The 22,652-nt window shown below is 49.3% G+C and overlaps 1 protein-coding gene across 8 annotated transcripts in view; it reads right to left on the minus strand.

Annotated features, from left to right (window-relative positions):
• The window catches only part of ADAMTS14 (ADAM metallopeptidase with thrombospondin type 1 motif 14), a 101,257-nt gene that overhangs the window by 27,439 nt on the left and 51,166 nt on the right, over positions 1 to 22,652 (minus strand). For 5 of the 8 annotated variants that reach the window (XM_063101823.1, XM_063101817.1, XM_063101818.1 and 2 more), the window contains exons 6-15: positions 22,060 to 22,216; positions 13,902 to 14,007; positions 12,171 to 12,314; positions 11,026 to 11,158; positions 9,504 to 9,617; positions 7,209 to 7,357; positions 5,113 to 5,288; positions 2,636 to 2,769; positions 2,161 to 2,284; positions 940 to 1,020 (exon numbers count right to left, since the gene is read on the minus strand). In XM_063101823.1, the coding sequence (XP_062957893.1) occupies positions 940 to 1,020; positions 2,161 to 2,284; positions 2,636 to 2,769; positions 5,113 to 5,288; positions 7,209 to 7,357; positions 9,504 to 9,617; positions 11,026 to 11,158; positions 12,171 to 12,314; positions 13,902 to 14,007; positions 22,060 to 22,216 (1,318 nt within the window). Of the gene's footprint in view, positions 1 to 939; positions 1,021 to 2,160; positions 2,285 to 2,635; positions 2,770 to 5,112; positions 5,289 to 7,208; positions 7,358 to 9,503; positions 9,618 to 11,025; positions 11,159 to 12,170; positions 12,315 to 13,901; positions 14,011 to 22,059; positions 22,217 to 22,652 lie in introns of all 8 variants that reach the window. The other 3 variants (XM_063101821.1, XM_063101820.1, XM_063101819.1) reach the window with 2 other exon arrangements.

Below are 22,652 nucleotides of genomic sequence, written 5' to 3' on the forward strand. Positions count from 1 at the left end.
AGCATAATGGATAGATACCTCGTTCAGTGACTCTGTGTTTAAGTATCATTACAATGAGTATAATTTAAAGGCTCATGTAGTAAACTGCAAAAATGGCTATAAATTCCTATTCCTGTATGCACATCCCTTCACACTATTACTTTAGCACTTCTCCTATCAAGAAATAATCTGTTTCTCTACTCCTTGAATCTGGGCTTGGCCATGTGACTTGGGCCAATGGGACATTAGAAAACATGATGCAAGCAGAGACTTGAGAAGTGTTTGCACACTGGGGCTTGGCCTCTTGCTACTCCTGAGGACCATGTGACTGACACCATGGGAATACTGGATTAGGCTGTTGGGGATATGGCACTGTCAACCTCATGACCCCAGCTGACAACCATTACCAACAACGAGATGTGTGAGCCAGGTCATCCTAGACCAACCAGCTCTCCAGAGACCTACCAGCTGATGACATTTGCATTAGTCTGTCCAGGCAGACTGGCAGAAGAACCACCCAGCTGAGCCCTACCCAAACTGATGATACACAGATCTGTGAGCTAATAAACAACTGTTGTTTGAAACCACTAAGTTTTAGGGTGGTATGTTATGCAGCAAAAGCTGACTAATATGTTCTGTGAAGATAGTTTCCTTCAAAAGTCATCTATGTGCACAAGTAATTATTAACAGTGGTTGCTCCAGAAAAGAAAACTGCCCCTGGGGGACAGGGATGGGAGAAGGAGTCTTCACTAGATCCCCTTTTACACCTTCTGAAATTTGAACCACGAAAGGGGTTGCTCATTCAACAGATTTAGAAATAAAAAGGAGTTCTCTGCCCACTATTCAAGTTTGCAAAATTCCCCCTGCACTAGAATCTTGCCCTCTGCTCTTCCAGCTCCCCCAAATCTGAGGAGCAGGGCCCAGGGCACCGCTGCCCCCTTCCAGCACCCCAGCACTCACCAATGTGGTAGGGGGCCTTCTCCAGCGCCTCAATCTGGATGTGCCTGGCACCTGCTGGGACCTGCACCAGTTCAAGAGCTCCTGCCACATAGGAAGATCCAGAAAAGCAGTGAGTGGGTCAGCTCTAGCTCAAGCGGTTACTTCCTCACACCAGCCTTTCATTCCAAAAAGCAATGAGCATTCTGAGCTGGTGGTCCCACTGCCCAGCATCCTCCACTGGGTACCCAGGAACATCTCATTTGATCATTGAATCTCTCCGAACCTCTGTTTCCTCATCTGTAAAATAGGGATAGGACCTTCTCCACCAGGTGCTGGGAGGATCAAAAGAGATGTTATAGCTTAAACTGCCCAGTAAACTCTGAGGGCCTGTGTGTGGCAGGGGGCCAGGGGGGTGCTATATTTCCCACTTTCTTGACCATCTTCTTTCTCTTCTGCTTTCCCCTTCTTTTTGCTCCTCTGACTTTTTCTCTACCTCATTCTTCTCACATCTTAAGCTACTTGCTACTGAAGGGATTTAGATGAAACAGGCCAGAAGATCCCACATGGCTGTCTGGGGCCCCCGTGGCCCTCCTGACCCATGGCCTGGAAACAAGTCTTTCTCAGAGCCACCAACTCCCATCCCTCCTCGACACACACACGCAATGAAGGGTGAGGTAAACCTGTAACATCCCCAAAGGGGAACTAGGTCCAGTTCCTACTAAGTGCAAAGGACTAATATCTGACCCACTTCTACAGCAAGTTTGGTCAGACTGGAGGTGGGGAGGGGAGTAGAGGAAGTCAAAGGTACCAGGAGTCCAAAGCAGGAGGTGGCACAGGTTGTTTTTTGTTTGTTTATTTGTTTTTAAGGTGAGAGAGGAGAGGGAAAGAAAAGTGACCCATCCAGTCTTGGCCACACGTTCACACCTGACTGACCCCCCACTCCCACCCACAGCACCAGGGCCAAAGAGATGGCCAAGATCCTATCAGCACACATCACCTCGCAGGAGATGCTTCTTAGAGCTCCTGGGCACCCAACTCGGGCAGCAGCAGGCTTGGAAGAGGAGATGGCCAGCTGCAGCCTCTGGCTCACCAGCCCCGGGCGGCCTGGGGAGCTCCAGAGACAGGCTCCAGGGACCCTTTTCCCTGCCCTGAACCGTGGCACGTTCAAGGAGGCAGGGCCCAGCTGAGGGACGGCCAGAACCCCAGTCCCTCCCGTCGTCCTCCAGCCCAGGTCCGGCTCACCTGCCTGCTTGGAGGCCTTGCCCAGTGTCCCCTTCACGGTCCTGCAGTGGGAGTTGTCGCCACCACAGACCCCACACTTGTCGTCTGCCTTCATGGACCCCACCTCCTTGTCACAGCCGACGGGCTGAGGCCAGAGGTGAAGTCAGCAGGAGGAGGCTCCCCTGCCCCACCCCCACCCCCAGAGCAGCAGCCCCTGGCCCCCTCCCCGGTCCCCAGGCCTGGCCAAGAGAGGAATCCTGGCCCAAGGGGCCTCCCTGGACAGGGCTCTGCACAGATTGGCCATGTGACCTGAGTGAGGTCTTAAACCCAATGTGGTAACGATCCCCTAACCCCCTTCCAGTGCCCCAGGGCTTTGTTGAGGACCAGAGGGGTGTCATGGGCGGGGCAGGTGAGGAGATGCTCCTAGGGAGCAGTACGCCCTTCAGCCCCCCTGTGCCAGCAGTGGGTGGGCTGCCTGGGAGTGGGGGACACCCACCACACACTCGCCACGGGCACAGAGGCTGTACGGGTCCCGGTAGCTGCAACGTGTCCCATCGTGGACCACCTGGTTCATAAATACCACGTCCCCGGTGTCCGCTGACCGGCAGATCAGCTCACAGTTCTGGGCATCTGTGGGGAGAGGGATCACACTGAGTCCCTGGCTGGGTTTGGACAAAGCAGGCTGAACCGAGCCGACATCAGTGCATTGTCCAGCCAGCAAGCATGTGGGGCCAGCTCTGGGTAGTGGGGGGAGTACTGGGTGTGGAGCAGGCTTACAGTCCCGGCTGTGTCACTTAAAGTTTAGCCACGTGCCTGTGGGCCAGTGATTTGATCTCTCTGAGCCTCAGTTTCCTCTTTTTATTGCCCCTCAGTAAAATGCCACATCAGGTTACTGAGAAAAATCAAGCGATAAAATAACAATAGTAAACCAACACTGAGTGAGTGTTTACTATGTACTAGACCTCTACAAAACACATACCTTTGAAATACAACTTTAAATGCTTTTCATGAGTTAACTCACGTAACCCTCTCAACATCCCAATGAGGTAGATTCTAGCATTACAGAGAAGAAAACTGAGGACCAGAGAGGTTAAGGAACGTGCTCAAGGCCACACAGCCATATGGTAAGTGATTCAGCCAGGATTCTAACTGGGCAGTCTGGCTTGAGTCCTGCTCTGACCTCTATCACATTTCACTGGGCACATGTATAATGGTGTGCACATGTGTGTAACATTAGAAGGCTGCGTGAAAGTAAGGCAGAACCGTGCTCTGTATTTGGGTTTGTAAAATGGAGAAGCAGTAAGAGAGGAATAGGGTTCTAATAAGTGTTCTCATCTATCTGGGCGATTGATGTCCTAAAAAGGAGGTTCCAATGAACATATAAACACTTGCTGCACTCTTTAGAAAAGGGGTGGTTGGGGGTTTAGCCAACTTCCTGGAATTCATCTAAAAGTCCTGGGAAAAGCCCCAAGTCTATGTTGCCCCATGCTGCGGTTGCTTGTTTGGTCTCTGAAGGGATCTGGAAGGCTTTCAAAGCAAGCCCCTCTCTCAGCCAATTTCTAAGAAGCCTATCTGGCTCCCTGCTCCCGGTCTCTGGGTTCCCAGGACATCTGTGACTTCTTGCCTCCAGCACTCAGGACTCAAGTCTGCAGCCACAACATCTAAAACCACCTTGGATTTCACACACGGGTGCCAGATTCCTGGTGAGACCTGAGCATGGAGGGGCTGCAACCCTCCAGGAGACAGAGAGGCTCCAACCCTCCAGGAGACAGAGAGGCTCCTGACCGTGCAGCAGGCAGGCAGGTCTGGGCAGCAGTAGAAGCCAGCCCATGGTGGCCAGGGAGTGGGGATCTCCCCAGAGTGGGAGGAGTGGGAAGACACCCCCTGCAAGGGTGCTCCAGAGGAGTCTGGCAATGACAGGCCTCTGAGGTCCCTTCCAACTTGAAGGTTCTGTCATTCTGAATATAAGCAGAAGAGCTGAATGTCCTGGGGTTGACCCCAGGTGCAGGGAAGGAAAGGCCCTTCTAATGGGAGCTATCTGGGGCTGAGGGCTGCGTGGCCGGGAGTGAGCATCTGTCCACTGAGGGACCACAGAGAGCTGGCAGCAGAGAAGCGGGATTAGAGGACGGTGGGGCTCTCCCAGACTGAAGGTGCTAATGTGCCGTGAATTGCAGCCCTTCGCTGGATTCTCTCCACAAAGGAACCATTACTGGAGGTGCTCAAAAACAGACGGAACCGACGGAACCGGCACCAGCATGGTTCCGAGGCCTGCGTCTGCCCCAGGGCAGCCTAGAGGGGTCATTATGAGGACGCCACAGGATTCCCTCTGCCGGCCTTTCAAATCACCTTCAATGACTCCACTGAAATGGTAACACAGTCAGTAAAACTTAAAAACCTGGCATGTAATAGGACTGAGCAGCTCAGGTTATGTGAAGTGAGGGGTGCCCTTACCCCTCAGGAGGGGCAGGGAGGCTCAAGGGGCAGCTGGACTTTGGGCTTTTCCCAGGACTTTTAGACAAATTCCAGGAAGTTAGCTAAGCCCTCAATCTCCCTTTTTCTAAGAAGCACAGCAAGTGTTTACATGTTTTCTGGGATCGCCTTTTTAGGACATCAGTGCCTTCCTGTGCAGACAGTCAGGCACCCAACCCCAACAGCCAACACTGGGGCCAGCTTCTACAGCGCCTCTGGGTGAAGCACCCGCTCCTCAACATACTTGCATTGCATCTGTCAGAAAACTGTCATTGTAAGTATGCAAATCAGGAATGGCCTTAACGGGTACAGTGAACTCAGAGGTACACAGAGCACAGGCCTACACAAAGGTATGAGGCAAGCCTGCAACTGTGATGTCCTTTTTGGCACCCTCACTGTCCCTCCACCTTCCCTGGTGGGTGCAGGGTGGGAGGTCCTGCTTGGAAACACATGACCCCAGCAGATGCCTAAGGACGTGGGGGGAGGGGGAGCAGGGCTGCTCACCTTCGTCAGGCTCATAAGGGACCCAGCTGTGCTTGGTGTTCTGATGAATGTAGTAGGAGTTGCGCTTGGCACACTGCTGGGCCCGGAAGTCCTCGTAGGGCCCGGGGCATTCCTCGCTGTTGCAGACCTGGTACTCAAACATGGGCCCTGAGCATGGACGGCCTCCATAGGCTGGGCTGGGGCAGGCACAGAGAGATGGCGTGACCTTGCTGGCTGGGAAGGCTGGGGAGGGCTGGGATTCCCACATGGCCACCCCACTGGGGGCAGCTCAGCCTTTTACAGTAGCATTACAAGGGGCCCCACTAACTTTCATAATTAAAGAATGACCTGCAGCATGGAGGCTGCTGAGCTCAGAGCTTTCTGGGTCCCACTTCCTCGCTGACTGCTCTACCCTTCAGGCATACACCACCTATTCCACTATGTGTATGTTTGAGAGACAGATGGACAGATAGACATTGGGACTAACTCCCTCCCTCCAACTAGGCTGGAAGAGAAATCAGTCTTACTCATTTTTGTATATTCCTTCAACTGTTACACAGGCCCAGGCACTCAATAAATGATTCCACTCCTATTTGCATCCACTTCCATTTAATGTCATAAAAAACTAAGGCGTGCTAAAAGAAACCTGGACTTGGGATCAGAAGAGCTGGCTTCCAAGTCCTGACCTTGGCCAAGTCACTTAGCCTTGAGTGCCTTAATTTCCCCTTGAGAAGAGGAAATAATACCTCTTTTTTTACCTACCTCCTGGTGTGTCTGCGAGGAATACATAAGAAAAGGTATTTTAAAGCAATCTCTGCTTTCTTCTCCATTAAATCAAGAGGATCAGGGAAGACTTAATACCACGTGTCCAAGTGCATAAGGTTAATAGTAGCCTGCTCTCAGAGATGCTGGGAGAATTACATGGATTTATGCCCCTAGGTGCTTAGCATCCCACCCAGCACAGAGAAAGCACTCCATGCATCATCAGAGTAATAATTACAATAGCAGGTGTCATCTGTTCAGTGCATAATCTGTGCTGGGCATGGTGCTGAGGGCACACATCTCATTCATTTAAGCCTCATCAAATAATAATAGTTATTATACAGAGGAGCTCAGTAAATGGTAGCTTTGATCGTGGGGATAACTGTTGGTCACGACTGCAAGGTGGTTTACGCAGAGCAGGTACCCTGGGCCTATGTATAACCCCAGCTTTCGTATCCCCAACAGATGGAAGTTACAAGTCCATTCTGGCTCGCATTTGTAAAAGGTCAGTACAGCCACCTGATAAAGAACAGGCTGCTTCGTAGGTAGTGAGCTTCCTATCCCTGGAGGCAAACAGCAGAGTGTGAATGACCCCTCCTGAGGACACAAGAGCCACTGCCATCCTGCCATCCTGCAGTGTTCACTACACGGCTCGGGGCTGTGCGGGACCGGCCCGCCCTCTCCAAGTGGAGATTCCTGTGCTGTCTGCGTTCCTACAGCCCCTGACCCATGCGGCCAGCCCCGGCCAGTCCCGCTGTTTCAGGAGGCTTGTTCTAAGCAGGCTGCTTCAGCTTGGGAGATGGGGCTGTGCGGAGCTGGGACTCAGAAGTTCCAGAGCCATAAGATAGGGGAGGGGGTCCCCACAGAGGGGATGAGAAGGGAGAATCTCTCCTAGCATGCTGAAATTTATGTGTGGGGTAAGGAGGGGAGTAAGAGGTAAGTAAGGAAAAGTTAAAGGAAGATTTAGAAAACAAACTTGGGGGATTTATGTGTATATCATGTTTAGATCAGTGTTTTCAGAAAGTATAGCTGAAGATCAGATTCATGGAAGGGCTTGTAAAACTAACAGAGTCTTGGGCCCACCCAGATTCTCAGGGGAATCTTCTGCACACAAGACTTTGAGGACCACTGGTTCAGACACATTCACAGGAGTCAGACCCGAGGAGTCATTAGCAAATACAGGTGGGAGTGACCTCCCCCCACAACAACTTTGGGTCCTCATCCCTTCGAATATACAACCACCTGCAGGGGCCCTTCTCTCCTGCACCTGGTCTCCCTCATACTTTCTCCTCCAAGCCCCTCAGCCCTGGAGAGGAGGGCCCCCTGCCCTGTCCACCCCAACCAAGCGCACTCACCGGGGGTTGTCACAGCTCCGGCTGCGGGATCGCACCCCACCTCCACATGACCGCGAACATGAGCCAAACTTGGTCCAGGAGCTCCAGCCTCCATCCTGGCCGTAAGTCTGCTCTGGCCACTTCCAGATGCAGTGACCTTTGAAACACCACTGGGGTGGAACAGAGGGCATGAGGTCACCCTGGGCCACTGCTGCCAAGCCTGCCTGCCATGGAGGGTGCTCAAATGGGCGCATGGTGGGCCCCATGGGGGAGCCCAGAGAGAGTGATGTTAAGAGCGCAAGCCTGGGGCTAGACAGAGTCCCACCCCTCCCATGAGCTGAGCAACCTTAGACAAAGGGTTCCACCTTTCTGAGCCCATTCTTTGACTGCACAATGCGGATCATTACACCTGCTCAGAGCATTCAGTGAGACAACACCTAGCACACCCAGCCCTCCAGAAATGGCAGACATTATTAATGATGAAAACAAATGTGCGATCATTTAGTTCATCACCCCAGGAGAAATAAAGGGTGGATAAGAGAGAGAAGACACAATCTTCCCATGCCCTCCAGAGTTGATTTTGGCTCTGTACCTTGAAACCACTTTCCAGGGGCCACGAGCAGATGTGGCCCTGGGAAGCAAGTCAGCCCCATGGGAGGTCTGTCCACACAATGCAGGGAGTGTGTGCATTGAGTCAGAGGGTCTGGGTTTGAATCCCAGCTCGGCCATTACTGGCTGTGTGTGGCTACTTCACCTTGCTGAGCCTCAGTTAACTCACCTGGTAAATGGGACTGTTCTAAGAGCTGAGGGCAACACCACCTACAAAAGCCTTAGCACAGGACCAGGCCCAAGGGGCTCAACTAAAGGCATCACCCTTCCCTTTTCATGTAGGGTGACTTGAAAGAAATACAAAGCTCTCTGGATCTTTCTCAGGAGATGAACTAAGTGGTTCTCAATCTTGGAATCACCTGGAGGAGATTTTATAATTCCAGACGCCTGAGCATCACCCCAGAACAACTCAGTCAGAATCTCTACGGTTAGGGATTTTTTGAAGAAGCCATAATGAGGTATAATTTACATACCATACAAGTCACCCATTTCAAGGTACGATTCAATGGTTTTTCATAAGTTCACAGAGTCGTGCAACTATCACTACAACCCAATTTCAGAACATTCCCATCACCCCAAAAAGATCCTCTGTGCCCATTTGCAGACACTCCCTGTTCTAGGGGTTGAACTTTTAAAGCTCCCCAGATGATTCCAATAGGCAGCCAAAACTGAGAACCACTGATTAACTGTTATGGGAAATTGTGCCTGGAGAGGGCCTCGAACTTTAAAAATACCTGGGAAGTGGAAACACCTAGAACAGGTATAACAGCCTCTCAGATAAGAGCCTGCCAGGTTTGGAGCTCACTGGGCCTGTACAGGCCATGAGAAGCCCCATCCATCCGTGAAGGGACAAACCAGGGAGCTGCTCAGCAGGACAGGTGTGAGTGGGACGAGCCTGGTGAGGGCAGAGGGCCGGCTGGTGGGGCAGGTGCCCCGTGGCTGGGCTCACTAACCCTAAGCTCTCAACACAGCTTCTTCCCAGCTCTCTCCCTTGCTTTGATGTGTTTGGTAACTTTAAAACAACCCTGAGGGGTGGGGAGGAGACCGGGTCAGGGGTTAGTGGGTCCAGAGAAGTTCAATGAACAGCCACACAATGATCAAGGGCAGGGCCAGCAATAGTACAGAGGTGGGTTTCAGACCCCAGCTCAGGGCCCTCAGACCCAGCCACGAGATCCCCCTGACAAATGAAGCCTGGCACCCACACACGTGTGAAGGAGCAAACACATACCAGGGCACACATGAAGGGCAGGTGGGGGTGAGGGGGGAACACGTGTGTGGGAGAAACAGAGATAGCATGGGGAACGGAGCAGGGAGAAGAGGCAGGACACCGGGAGCCTTCCTTCCTTCTCTGCTAATCACTCCTTGTGTGACCCTGACAAGTTCCCTAACCTGTCTGGGCCTCATTCTTCTCAAGTGTAAAATGGTCCAACGCATTCCTGCTGGATGGACTAAGATATCACGCTAAACTCAGCCAACTATAGAGGCCAAGGGCTGCAGTGTGGGATAGAAGGAAGGGTGCGAGTGCACGGGGAGACTGTGCATATCGACCTGCACCTGGGCTCCCACCTGTCCTTTAGCACTACCCCCCATCTACATCCGTATACACATCTGGGGGGAGACTGGGGGCCCCGTGGGACCTGCACCCATGCTGGTGATGGCCATCCTCCATGCCAGGAAGGCCACTCTTGCTGCAGACCCCACAGGTACCTTGCCTGGTGCACAGTCGGTCCCATCCAGGGGGGGCCCCTTCTTGGTCTTGCAGAAGTATGGGTTGTCAGGGTGGCTGCACCACAGTTGCTTGCAGGGTTCAAAAGTCCTGAACTGCATGGCAAGGGGCAGGGGTCACTGGGCTGGACTGGCTCTCCAGCTCTGACAAGTTGTCCAAGGACAAAGGGTAGTGACGGGGCCCGGGAGGGGGGGGTGTGGTAGACGCCAGGGCCCAGGCACCACGAGGAACGCAGTCAGAGCCCCACACACCCTCAAGCTCAACACCACCCCAAGTGCCAATGGCTTCCAGGGACCCTCCTCTCCTCAACAGAGCACTGAGAAGGACCCGGCAGAGCCACACTCACTGTGTCCTCTCTCCCAGGCCTCCTTCCCTGCCTTTTCAGAAGTCACTTAGTCACTCAGCTGGGACTAGGGTTTGAGGCTCTGGGGAGGTCTAGGCCCATGATGCCCCCTGACCCTGTGCACATGGGGGCTGTTGGGGGACCAGACCAAGTTGAGACTCATCCCCCTCTAACTTGGACAGTCAGGATGGAGGTTGGTAACCTTGTTTCAGATTATTCAGGAAAGCCCCAATGCACTTAACATTCTGTCTTCTTATCCCCTGCTAGCCAGAAAAGAGTCCTACAAATACAGCATTTGGGCACTGAAATCCCATGTCCAGTTCCTCCACCCCCAAAGCAAGTGCTTGTCAGATCTCATGTCCCAGTGGTGCCTGGACAGTAGGGGAGGTGACCACATACAGGGGCTCCTTGGTACCAAACAGGGTCTCCTGGTTCTGTGAAGTGGGGAGAGGGCTGCATTCCCGGATGGGGGGTCTGAAGCACTCAGGTCACCAAGGCCTGCCCCCCTACCCTGAGATGTCCCCTTCTCTGAGTCTCAGCCTGGGTGCCTGTTTAGCAGCTATTCGCTTCTCTTCTGGTGCCTCTAGCTGATCTCCAGGCTCAAGGGTCTCCCCCTGCCCTGTCCTGCAGGAGAGGGACAGGGCTATGCTCCTATGCTCCCTTGTGTCTATGTCCTCAGGCATGGTGGGCAGGGGGCATGGAATTGACCCCCTGGAGAGAGGTAATATGTAGGTACAGCAGAATTTCACTGGGGTGGGGAGTTAGACCAAGACATCCTGCCAAACCCATGAGGGTGTGGGAACTAGTCCTCCAGGCCAGAGCCCAACACCTGCTCTGACACCTGTACTGCTTGGAAGATAAGCTCCCCAGCTGACCAGCCCAGACAGGATCCCATCAGCACCTGCTCTCTCTGTCCCACTGTGTTACCATCTTTCCCGGGGCTAAAGCATTCTCAAGCCACTGTACACACCTGACACCACAGGTGGCTCTGGTCGGGGCCTGGGTCCTGTTCACCCTGTACTCTTCATGGTGGCTGGCACTAAGGCCGCAGGCACATCCCCAGGCCCACTGGCCAGCAGTATGGAAGGTGCCCCATGAAGGACCAGCCTAGGACATTGCCCTGGCGCCCCTGGCCTGGCAAAGGCCGGGTGGGTACTCACCGCCAAGCAGGTCTGGTATCCGGTGCCAAAATCAAAGCGGCACTGCTCATCCATTGAGTAGTCAATCCCAGGCAGCTCCGGGGGCTGGGGCCAGGTGGGCTCAAAGGGGTCGTCGAGGAGGCAGTTGTAGGAGCTGCCGGTGGGGACAAGGGAGATGACCCAGTCTGAGGGCAGGCAGTCCCAAAATTTCCCTTCCCAGGAGCTGGGGGTTTAATGAGCAAAAAAAGCCTGCAGAATCCTGCACCCACTGCCCTGTGCCCAGCTGCCCTGAGCCTCTCCCTCATGCAGGACCTCACTTCTGCCAGTGGTGGTGTCTGGAAGGGCTGCATCTGCAGTAGAGGCAAGGGCACTGGGACTAGAGTCAGTAGCTCAGCTTGTAGATGGCTTAGGGAATCAGTTTTGCTACCTAAGAGGGATATGCTATGGCCAAGATTAAGGGTTGATTCATGGATAATTCGAGGGCTCTCTGTGCACATAACTGTATGCAGGACATACACTGGATAGGCTGCCCCAGCCAGCTGCTGCATGAGATTATGACTACACTGCTGCCACCTGCCCCCACCGAATCCATTCTGTCCCCCGTTCTCATGCCTTGAGCTCCTGAGACTAACATTTGTCCTGTACCTCAACATCCAGGAAGACCCCAGGAGCTGAACAGCCATACCAGGAAGGCATGTGTATTGCTGGGGCCACAGGTGGGGTGGGAAGGAGGGAAGGAAAGAGCACCCCCCAGGCATGCCTATTTTTCTGGGGCCTTGGGGAGACAGTGGTACCCCAGCCCCAGCCCAGTGGCTCCTAATCTTTAGCATGCATATCGCCTACAGTGCTTGATAAATTCAGATTCCAGGTCCAATTCCAGCAGAATCTAACTTACTGTCTTGGGTGGGGCCAGGGGATCTGAATTTTTTACAAGAATTTTATGCAAGTGGTCACACTTTGAAATGCTAGGCTAACCCACATGTGATGCTAATAGGGGTGCTTAAGGCCAGGTAGGGGGAGAATGGGGACTAGAAGAGTCACAGAAGGATCAAGCCAGGCAGGGGTGGGGTTAATGATCCAGGGAGACAGCCAGCGGTGTGGCCTCTGCTCAAGTGGCATGCCACATGCTTCCCCCATCCCTGGCCTCCAGGGCAGATGTGACCTACGGGAGGTAGCGGCTGAGCTCCAGCTTGCTGCAGCGTGACCAGTGGAAGCGGTGGAAGGCAGCCTGCACCAGGGGCGCCATGACACTGCCCAGGCTGGTCTCGTCTGCACAGCCATTCCCCTGACCGTCGTGCTCCATGCCAAGCCTGAAAGATGAGGGGAGAATTGAAGGGAGCCCTAAGTCACGCCTGGGGAGCCCACCCCTGGGAAGATGGGCAAACGGGACAGCAGCTGGAAACCTTGCCCTGACCAGGAATGCAGATCGCACCTCCTGGCCTCAGTTTCCCAACTATGCAGTGGGGAGTACCACCCCTCTCTCCAAGGCTGCTGGGTAGAAGCTGCCTCCCAAGCCTTTGCTCCTGCTGTTCTCTCCTCCCAGACACCCAACCCCTCTTCAAACCCTGCCCACATATGTTCTCACAGCTTCCAAGGCCAGCCCAAGTACCAATCCTGCTCCAGGACATGGCCCAATCGCCCAGCCCAAGGGCTGGCCTCCACATGGGGGGCCACCTGCACCACCATTATCAACTCACACACCATGCACTCTCTCCCCACCAGACCGAAGGCCTTTGAGTGCAAGGACCAGGCTGCATTCAACACGAGTCAGTCTCATTTAATGAGCCAGTCTGTGCTGGCCTCAAGCTTCTCCAAGACCTCACAGGACTTAGCACAGAGCTTTGCACGTGGTAGGCACCTCCCATGATAATACTTTACATTTAAAAATTTTCTCTTTACAGTTAGTATTTAATGCCAAAGCCCATTGATCCTAATTTCCTAAACACTCCCAGGTGGCTGCATCTGGCCTTGACCAGGAGGCAGACTCATGGGCCTCTAAGCTTGACCTTGTCCCTTTGTGGGGAGGGACCTCAGAGGTTTCCCTGGTGTCAGCCTCTATGTCGCAGGTGAGGAAACTGAGGCGCCAGAGAGGAGGCACCACCTGGTGAGTGAGGGGCAGTGCTGGGATGAAATGCAACAGGATTGATTAGCTCTGCCTCTGTGGACAGACAAGGTCAGGAGGCACGACCGTGGAATACGTGCATCACCACCAGGCACACAGTGGCTCATTTGTTTCTGCTCAGCACAGAGCTCTAGAGGCTTTTCTGTCCTGTTCTCCACTGCAGCCCCATTCCTAGAACAGGGCCTGGTGTGCAGCAGGTGCTTAATAAATATCGCTTGAATGAATGAATGAATGAATGAATATGCTCTCTACAAAATCCAAGCCTGGGGATCAGGCAAGCCAGCCATCTGCCTGGCCCGCTGTCGGAGCTCTAAGTGTGTCTGTTTACAATGGGCTCAGGCCAGCTCTCCAGTGAGTACTGACCGCCAGCGTCAGCTGGAACAGGTCTCAGAAGGGCCTCAAAATGTGGATGGGATGGAGGAAAGCCAGGGATAGAGATCACTCAGCAGGCCTCTGCTCATGATGAGGACGCTTCCACTGACCTGGCCAAAGGCAGGGCCACATCTGTCCCCTGTGGCCCTGGGATTTGGATGCTGGGTCCAAGGCAGGATAGAATTGCTGTGGGCCCCTTGGCTCCCTGCCCCTCAGGGCAGGGACTTCCTCCACAGGCAGCTCTGGGATGCTGCGCCTCAGGGGCAGACCAGCTCCTCTGGCATCTCCCACGACACTAGGACTCGAGCCTAAGCCTCCCACTCCCATAGAAATCCTCAGAGCTCACAGTGTGGCCCACAGCCACAGAGCAGACAGCCCCACCAACCTTCCTGGTGCCACTTACACGTGGCCAGTCTCATGGGCCACCACGAAGGCTGAGGAGAAGCCATCCTCGTGGTTGAGGGCACAGCTTCTCAGGGGGTGGCACATTCCAGTGACAGGCGCATACCCTGCTGGGGAGAGGGAGAGAGGGCAGAGAGAGGTCATGGGCAGGCAAAGTAGGACATGCTGAGGTCTGTGCTCAGGGTGGCCACCATAGGGACATCCTGACCTGGTCAGTGCTGGACAGTCTCTGGAGGAAGAAGGATGCTCACAAAGTCTCACGTGCTGCAGAGCAAACCTGTGCCTAGCTGCCCCCAAGTCCTAAGGCTTGATGGTTTTCCTCGTGGCCTACAGTCTCCCAGGGTATGTTGGCTCCCCACCTCTAAACAAGGAGTTTCCAGGCAAGACCCAAGCCTGTGCACACTCTACTTCTGTGCTGCCTCCCTCCAGTCCCACAGTCAGCCAGTCAACAAAGAGCTCTGAACGCTTTCTATGCAGGGGTGGGACTACGGGGAAAATTGAGAGTGGGCCTAAAGGGCTAGAATTCAAGGAGCAAAGTGAGGGTGAAGGTCTGATCTGGAAGAAGGGAAGGGGAATAGTTTCAACCAAGTGGGTTGAACCAAGTGGGGGGACCAGGGAATGACTTATGGGAGACACAGGACTGGGCCTGGAGAACAGGTGAGATGACTTGCCAGAGGTGGGGAAAGACACAGGCAAAGATGCAGAAAGGCCACCCAGGAACCATGGCAATGCAGCAGAGCTGACAGTGAGCAGCAAAAGCTGCAACCTACATTTACTAAGCACTGCTGTGTGTGGGGCTTGTGTTCTAAGGGACCTGCTTGCAAGACTGACCCAAGGGTCCAGTAATGGCTAGAAGAGCACACTGGTCGGGGGAAGCAGGGTAACAATAGAGAGGACTCTTTGCCTGGGCCTGCAATTGACCAGACAGAGCTATCTACCTATCTTAGAGTTGCTGAAATGTTTTTATTTGACATGGTTTTTTGGGGGGTATAATGAGAGGCTGCAGTGGGAAGGTAGTGTCTGGGAAGGAGTGGAGGTCTGGGAATTGCTCTAGTCTGATGTATGTACATGCATGTGTGTGTGTGTGTGTGCATGTCTGTGTGTGTCTATGCATCTGTGCATGTGTCTGCACATGTGTGTATATGTACCGGTGTGTGTGTCTGTATGTGTGTATACAATGTCTCTGTGTTTGCACATGTGTCTGTGTGTGTCTGTATATGTGTGTACTGTGTCTTGTGTCTATATGTGGGAATGTTTCTGTGTATGTGTGCCTGTCTGTGTGTGCATTTGTCTGTATGTGCATGTATGTGTGTGTCTCTGTGTGTCTATGTGTATGTAAACCACATTTGGGGCTTCAGTGATTCACACAAGAAGCCTTATGGTTAGGCAAGGCTGGCTGACTCATTTCCAGTATTAAATCAGAAAAAAACAGAAAGCCCTCAACTTGGGGGCTGGAGATCCAGTTTGAATCTCAGATCTGTCTCCTCTCTGCTATAGGACATGGGCAAGCCTTTTCACCAATCTGTGCCTCAGTTTCTCCATATAGGAACCAGAGTGATCAAAGCTGCATATGTTTGCAGAGGGCTTATAGTTGTCAATTCTCTGTCACAGACATTTCATGTACCCCTTGGCCTTTTGAGCAGCCCTGGAATAAAGGAAAACCAATATTATTTTCCCCATTCAACAGCTGGGAGAATCCAGAGAGATGAAGTGATCTTGGGTCACTGGGCTAGTGAGGGATGGAGCTGGAAGTAAAGCACAGAGTTCCTTTCACATAACCCATGCAATCCCTACCCTAGATGCCCTATAGACCGCCATGAGGACAGATGGTTACTGTGTGGGTAAAAGCATCTTGAACATCATAGAGGGAGAAGTGTTGGAGATATGTGATTTACCCAACAGGGAATTCAAAATAATGGTCATAAAGATGCTCACCAGGGTTAGGAGAGCCATGAAAGAACAAACAGAACTTCAACAGAGATAGAAAGTATAAAGAAGTACCAAGCAGAAATCACAGACTGAAAAATACTATAACTGAACTGAAAAATTCAAGACAGGGATTCAACAGAAGACTAGATCAAGCAGAAGAAGGGATCAGTGAAATCAAGGACAGATCACTGGAAATCATACAAGCTGAGGAGCAAAAGGAAAAAAGAATGAAAAAGAGTGAAGATAGTTTAACAGACTTATGGGACACCAGCAAGCATAACATACACATTATCAATATACCAGGAAGGGGGCGGGGGGAAAAGAAAGAGAGAAAATGCTCAAAGAAATAATGGAAAAACACTACCCAAGCCTGAAAAAGAAAATAGAAATCCAGATCCAGGAAGCCCAAAGGACATCAAATAGGATGAATCCAAAGAGACCCACATTGAGACACATCATAACCAAATTTTCAAAAGTTAAAGACAGAGTTTAGAAAGCAGGAAAGGAAAAGCTAACAGTTACATACAAGGTAACTCCTATAAGATTATCGGCAGATTTTTCAGCAGAAACCTTGCAGGCCAGAAGAGAATGGGATAATATAATCAAAATCCTGAAAGAACTAGAATACTATACCCAACAACCCTTTCAAAATGAAGGGGTGATAAAGACTTTCTCAGACAAACAGTTTTGTGATCAAAACATAAAATGTGAGAGGAGGAGGGAGAAAAGTGTAGAGTTTGTGTATGTGATCAAAGTTAATTTGTTATCAGCTTAAAATAGCCAGTTTTAAACAAATTCTTCATCAAAAGGCATACAGTGGCTGAATGGATTACAAAACATGACCCAAACGGCGCCACTGGTATAGTGGTATCATGCAAGATTCCCCAAAACATGACCCAACTATATGCTGCCTACAAGAGACTCACTTCACTTTAAAGGACACTCATAGATTGAAAGTGAAGAAATGGAAAAAGATGTTCCAAGCAAATGGAAACAAAAAGAGAGCAGGGAAGCTATACTTATTTCAGACAAAATAGACATTAGCTCAAAAATGGTAAAAAGAAACAAAGAAGGTCATTAGATAGTGTAAAGGGGTCAATTCATTGATAGGATATAATAATTGTAAATATATACGCACCCAACATTGGAGCACTTACATATATAAGGCAACCAGGAAGAGATCTGAAGGGAGACACAGACTGCAATACAATAATAGTAGAGGATTTCAAGACCCCACTTTCAACATGGGCCATGTCATCCAGACAGAAAATTAATAAGGAAACATTGGACTTTGAAGTTCTGAGAGGGAAGTTTACAGCAATAAGTGCCTACATCATAAAAGGTCTCTAATAAACAATCCAATGTTACACCTCAAGGAACTAAAAAAAGAACAAGTAAGCCCAAAGTTAGCAGAAAGAAGGAAATAGCAAAGATCAGAGCAGGTATAAACGAAATAGAGACTAGAAAAACAATAAAAACAACAAACAAAATTAGGAGTTGGTTTTTTGAAAAGCTAAACAAAATTGACAAATCCTTAGCTAGTCTAAGAAGAAAAAGAGAGAAGACTCAAAATCACAAATGAAAGAGGAGACATTACAATTGATAATACAGAAATACAAAGGATCATAAGAGACTACTATGAATAATTATATGCCAACAAATTAGGCAACCTAAAAGAAATGGATAAATTCCTAGAAACATATAACCTACCAAGACTGATTCACAAAGAAACTGGAAATCCGAACAGACCAATAATGAGTAAAGAGATTGAAACAGTAATTAAGTCTCCCATCAAAGGACCAGATGGCTTCATGGGTGAATACTGCCAAACATTTAAAGAAGAACTAATATCAACCCTTTTCAAACTCTTCCAAAAAAACTGAAGAGGAAGAGATACTTCCAAATTCATTTTATGAGGCCAGCATTACCTTGATACCAAAGCTAGACAAAGATATGACAATAAAAAAAGCTACAGGCCCAAATCACTGATGAACATGGATGCAAAAATCCTCAACAAAATACTAGCAACCCATATTCAACAGTACATTGAAAGAATCAACATTGAAAAAAGAAACATTGAAGAAAGAACAATACATTGAAAGATCAAGTGGGATTTATCCCTGGGATGCAAGCTTGGTTCACCCTATGCAAATCAATAAATGTGATTCACTATATTAACAGAATGAAAGACAAAAAGCACATGATCATCTCAATAGAGGCAGAAAAAGCATTTGAAAAATTCAATATCCTTTCATAACAAAATCTCTCAACAAATTTGGTATAGAAGGAATGTTCCTCAACACAATAAAGGCCATATATGACAAGCCCATAGCTAACATCGTACTCAGTGGTAAAAAGCTAAACAAAGCCTTTCCTCTAAGACCAGAAACAAGACAAAGATGCCCACTCTCACCACTTCTCTTCAACATAGAACTGGAAGTCCTAGCCAGAGTAATTAGGCAAGAGAAAGAAAAGGCATCAAAACAGGAAAGTATGAAATAAAGTTGTCTCTGTTTGCTGACGACATGATCTTTATATAGAAAATTCTAAAGACTCCACCAAAAAATGGTTAGAACTGATAAAATTTAGTAAAGTTGCAGGACACAAAGTTAACTTAGAAAAATCAGTACTAGGCTGGCCAGTTAGCTCAGTTGGTTAGAGAGCACAGCCTTATAACACTAAGGTCAAGGGTTTGGTTCCCTGTACTGGCCAACCATTCACACACACACAAAAAGAAATCAGTACCATTTCTATACACTAACAGCGACCTGTCTGAAAAAAATTAATGAAACAAACAAAAATTAATGAAACAATCCCATTTACAATAGCATCAAAAAAATAAAACACTCAGGAGTAAATGTAACCAAGGACACAAAAGATCTGTATACTGAAAACTATAAAACATTGATGAAAGAAAATGAAATTGATATCAATAAATGGAAAGATATCCCTTGCTAATGGATCAGAAGAATTCATATTGTTAAAATATCTATACTACCCAAAGTGATCTACAGATTCAATGCAATCCCTATCAGAATTCCAATGGCATTCTTCACAGAAACAGAGAAAACAATTCTAAAATCTGTATGGACACACAATAGACCCCGAAGAGCCAAAGCAATCGTGAGCAAAAAGAACAAAGTTAGAGGTATCATTTTACCAGATTTCAAGTACATTACAAAGCTATAGTCATCACAACAACACGGTGCTGATATAAAAACAGACACATCGACCAGTGGGATAAGATAGAGAGCCCAGAAATAAACCCACACATCTACAGTCAATCGATGTTCAACAAATGTACCAAGGACACAGAATAAAGAAAGAACAGTCTCTTCAATAAACGGTGTTGGGAAAACTGGATATTCACATATAGAATAATGAAAATGGACCCTTAGCTCACCCCTTATACAAGAATCAACTCAAAATGAATTAAAGACTTAAACATAAGACCTGAAATTATACAACTATGAGAACAAGTCTGGGCAGTGATTTCTTGGATATGACCCAAAAGCAAAAATAGACACATGGGATCGCATCAAACTAAAAGTAAAGGAAACAATTAATAGAGTATAGAGACAACTCACAAATTAGGAGAAAATATTTGCAAATCATACATCAGATAAGGGGCTAATATCCAAAATATAGAAAGAACTCAAACTACTCAATAACAAGAAAACAAATAACCCTATTTAAAAATGGGCAAGGGATTTGAATAGACATTTCTCAAAAGAAGACACACAAATGGCCAAGAGATACATGAAAAAATGCTCAACATCTCTAATCATAAGAGAATTGCAAACTAAAACCACAATAAGATATCACTTCCCACCTGTTAAAATGGCTTTTATCAAAAAGATGAAAGATAAGTGTTGGCAAGAACGTAGAGAAAAGAGAACCTTACACACTGTTGGTGGTATTATAAATTAGTACAGCCATTTTAGAAAACAGTATGGAGGTTCCTCAAAAAACTAAAAATAGGAGCTTCCGGTCAAGATGGCAGAATAGATGGTCCTCAGTGTCAATCTCTCCCACAAATCAACCAATTTACAACTATTAAAAAGCAACAACAGCCAAGCTAGGGCCACTAGAGCTCAGGGGAAGAGGAGGAGAGACCTACAGAGTTCATGAAGGGGAGAAGCCACGATGTGAGAAAGGAAGGACTGCTCCGACTGTTTTGAGACCCGACAACTTCAAGGCTGCCCTGGTGAGTGCATGGAGCAGGAGCTGGCAAAAGCCCCTGCCTGCTGGGCCCTTTATATGAAGTTGCTTGGAGTCTGCAGGGCAGAAGAAGGCCTTGGTGGTCCCCAGGCCAGCAAAACTACTAATAGGGTTCCCATGGACCCACATAAGAGCGAGGGGCCACAGACAAGTGAATAAAGGAGCTATTCAGAGGCCAGTGAGTCATCACAAGGGACCGGTGCAGGGCCCATCCCATGGTAAATGTTTGGAGTGCAGGGTGTGGGGGAGATTGGCCCACCAGGGGAACACTGGGGCACAGCATGGACACCTGATCTGCCCTCCAATCAGCAACAGGCCCACTCGGTGGAGAGTGGTCAGGAATACAGATCTGCAGGGGGTGCAGTTTGCTGAAGACTCAGGCCAAGACCAGAGTTTCCACACAACCCAGGTGTACCAGACCTCATGAGACCCAGAAGTACACACAAGGTCAACAATTAAACTTGAGCTGCACAAAAAGCCTTCCCCAGAGAATCAGCAGCAATGAAGCAATTTAGCTCAACCACAGGGCTCAAGTGCTGGTTCCCACAGGAAGTTCCCCCATTTTAGAAGTAAGAAAAGGACAACAAATTAGTTCCAGTGCAATTTAAGCAGTGGGAACAGCAAATAATCCAACACAAAACTGAAAGAAAAAACAAAATACCCACAGATCAGAGACGAAGTCTGATATTAACTAGTAAAGGTCTCACATCACCAAAGAACACCTATAACACCTAGAAGGACCAGAAGCCCCCTGGGCTCCCAAGCCAGGGACAGGGGAGGGCCAGGGGCCTCAGCCACGCCCCCCAACGACCACACCCAGAGCAGCGATGACCACCAAGCCACCACAAGAAGCGTCCTGGGCTCCTCCGCAACAACATCTTAGAATATAAAAAATAATATTAATAATAAATAAATTTTTAAAAATAAAAAAATATATAAAATAAAAAACTAAAAATAAAATTACCACATAACCAACCATCCCTCTGCTAGCCATATACCCAAAGGAATTGAATTCAGTATGTTGAAGAGATGTCTGCACTCCTATGTTCATTGCAACATTATTCACAATAGCCAAGACATGGAAACAACCCGAGTGTCCATCAATGGATGAATAAATTTTTTTAAAATGTCATATGTATACACAATGCAATACAATTCAGTCTCAAAAAAAATAGGGAATTCTGCCGTTTGTGACAACATGGATCAACCTAGAGGACATTATATAAAGTGAAATAAGCCAGATACAGAGAGATGAATACTTATGATCTCCTTTACATGTGGAATCTTAAAATGATGAACTGATAGAAGTAGAGAGGAGAATTGTGGTTACCAGAGGCTGGAGATGGGGGGTGGAGGGTGGACAGGGAAAGGGATATGGTGGTCAATGGGCACAAAGTTTCAGTTAGACAGGAGGAACTGAGGAGCTGGTGCTCTACTGCGCAGCGCAGCATGGTGACTATAGTTAATAGTAGTGTATGGTATATTTAAAAATAGCTAAAAGAGATCACTTGAAATGTTACCACCACGAAGAAATGATAAATATTGGAGATGATAAATATGCTAATTAGCCTGATTTGATCATCGCACGATGTATACATGTATTAAAATATCACATTGTACCCCATAAACATATACAATTATTTTGTCAATTAAAAATAAAATGAAACAAAAAAAATTAAAATTAAAAATAATAAAATAAAACTTAAAGAAAAGATCACTGTGGGGTCTTCCATCAGCTAGTCTCTGGGATGTTAAGCACAGGGTCCAGGGCATGACCACTCACAGCCACCTGCAGGCCCGACTGAGACCATAGGAACCAGATTAGGAACCTCTTTACTTCTCCTGGTCCCCAAGAAATCATCCCAAAGCTTGCCCACCTGTCCATCTGGGTCCTGCCCATTCAAACCTTCCCAGGGTGGGCCCCAGGGAGCCCATCATCTCCAGGCCCAGCCTCAAGCCGAGCCTCTGTCCTGCAGGCTGCACACACCTGGCCACAGCAAATACAGTACCTTGCATACCTGAGGGCCCAAAGTCCTGCCGGGTGAGGAAGATGACGTGGTCGTGGTGCTCAGCATGGCTGGGGTCCTGGCGCTGCTGGGAGTGTGCCCAGCGACACACCTGTTCCAGGCTGCGTGAGGGGTTCCCACGCTCGATCAGGCTCAGGGACTGCAGGACAACAGTGAGGCAAGCGGTCAGAGCCCCAGGATGCAGCAGCAGCTCTCCCCCCATTTATAGGGGGGAGCACTGAGGCCCAGGGGACTGCAGTACCTGTCCCAGGGTCACCAGCTGTCCCCACTCTGCTGCTGGCACACAGTCCACCCTGCTTTAGGGAATGGTCATAGGCCAAGCACTGTGCCATGTGCCTGTTGGAAACTCAACGCACCTATTTCCAGTCCCTCAACTAACCTGCAAAGCAAGTGCTGAGCATTTCCTCCATCCTTTATGTTTCCTGTCTTATTTAACCTTCACAATAGCCCTTAGAGGAAAGTTCTGTTGCTGCCGCCATGTGGGGGACAATAAGTGACTGGTCTAAGATTGCAGAGCCGGGGGCCCCAGGGCTCAACCATGACAGGACTTGGATCAGTTGCCGCCCCTCTCTAAG

The sequence above is a fragment of the Cynocephalus volans genome, chromosome 7, assembly GCF_027409185.1.
Source record: "Cynocephalus volans isolate mCynVol1 chromosome 7, mCynVol1.pri, whole genome shotgun sequence".
NCBI lineage: Eukaryota > Metazoa > Chordata > Mammalia > Dermoptera > Cynocephalidae > Cynocephalus > Cynocephalus volans.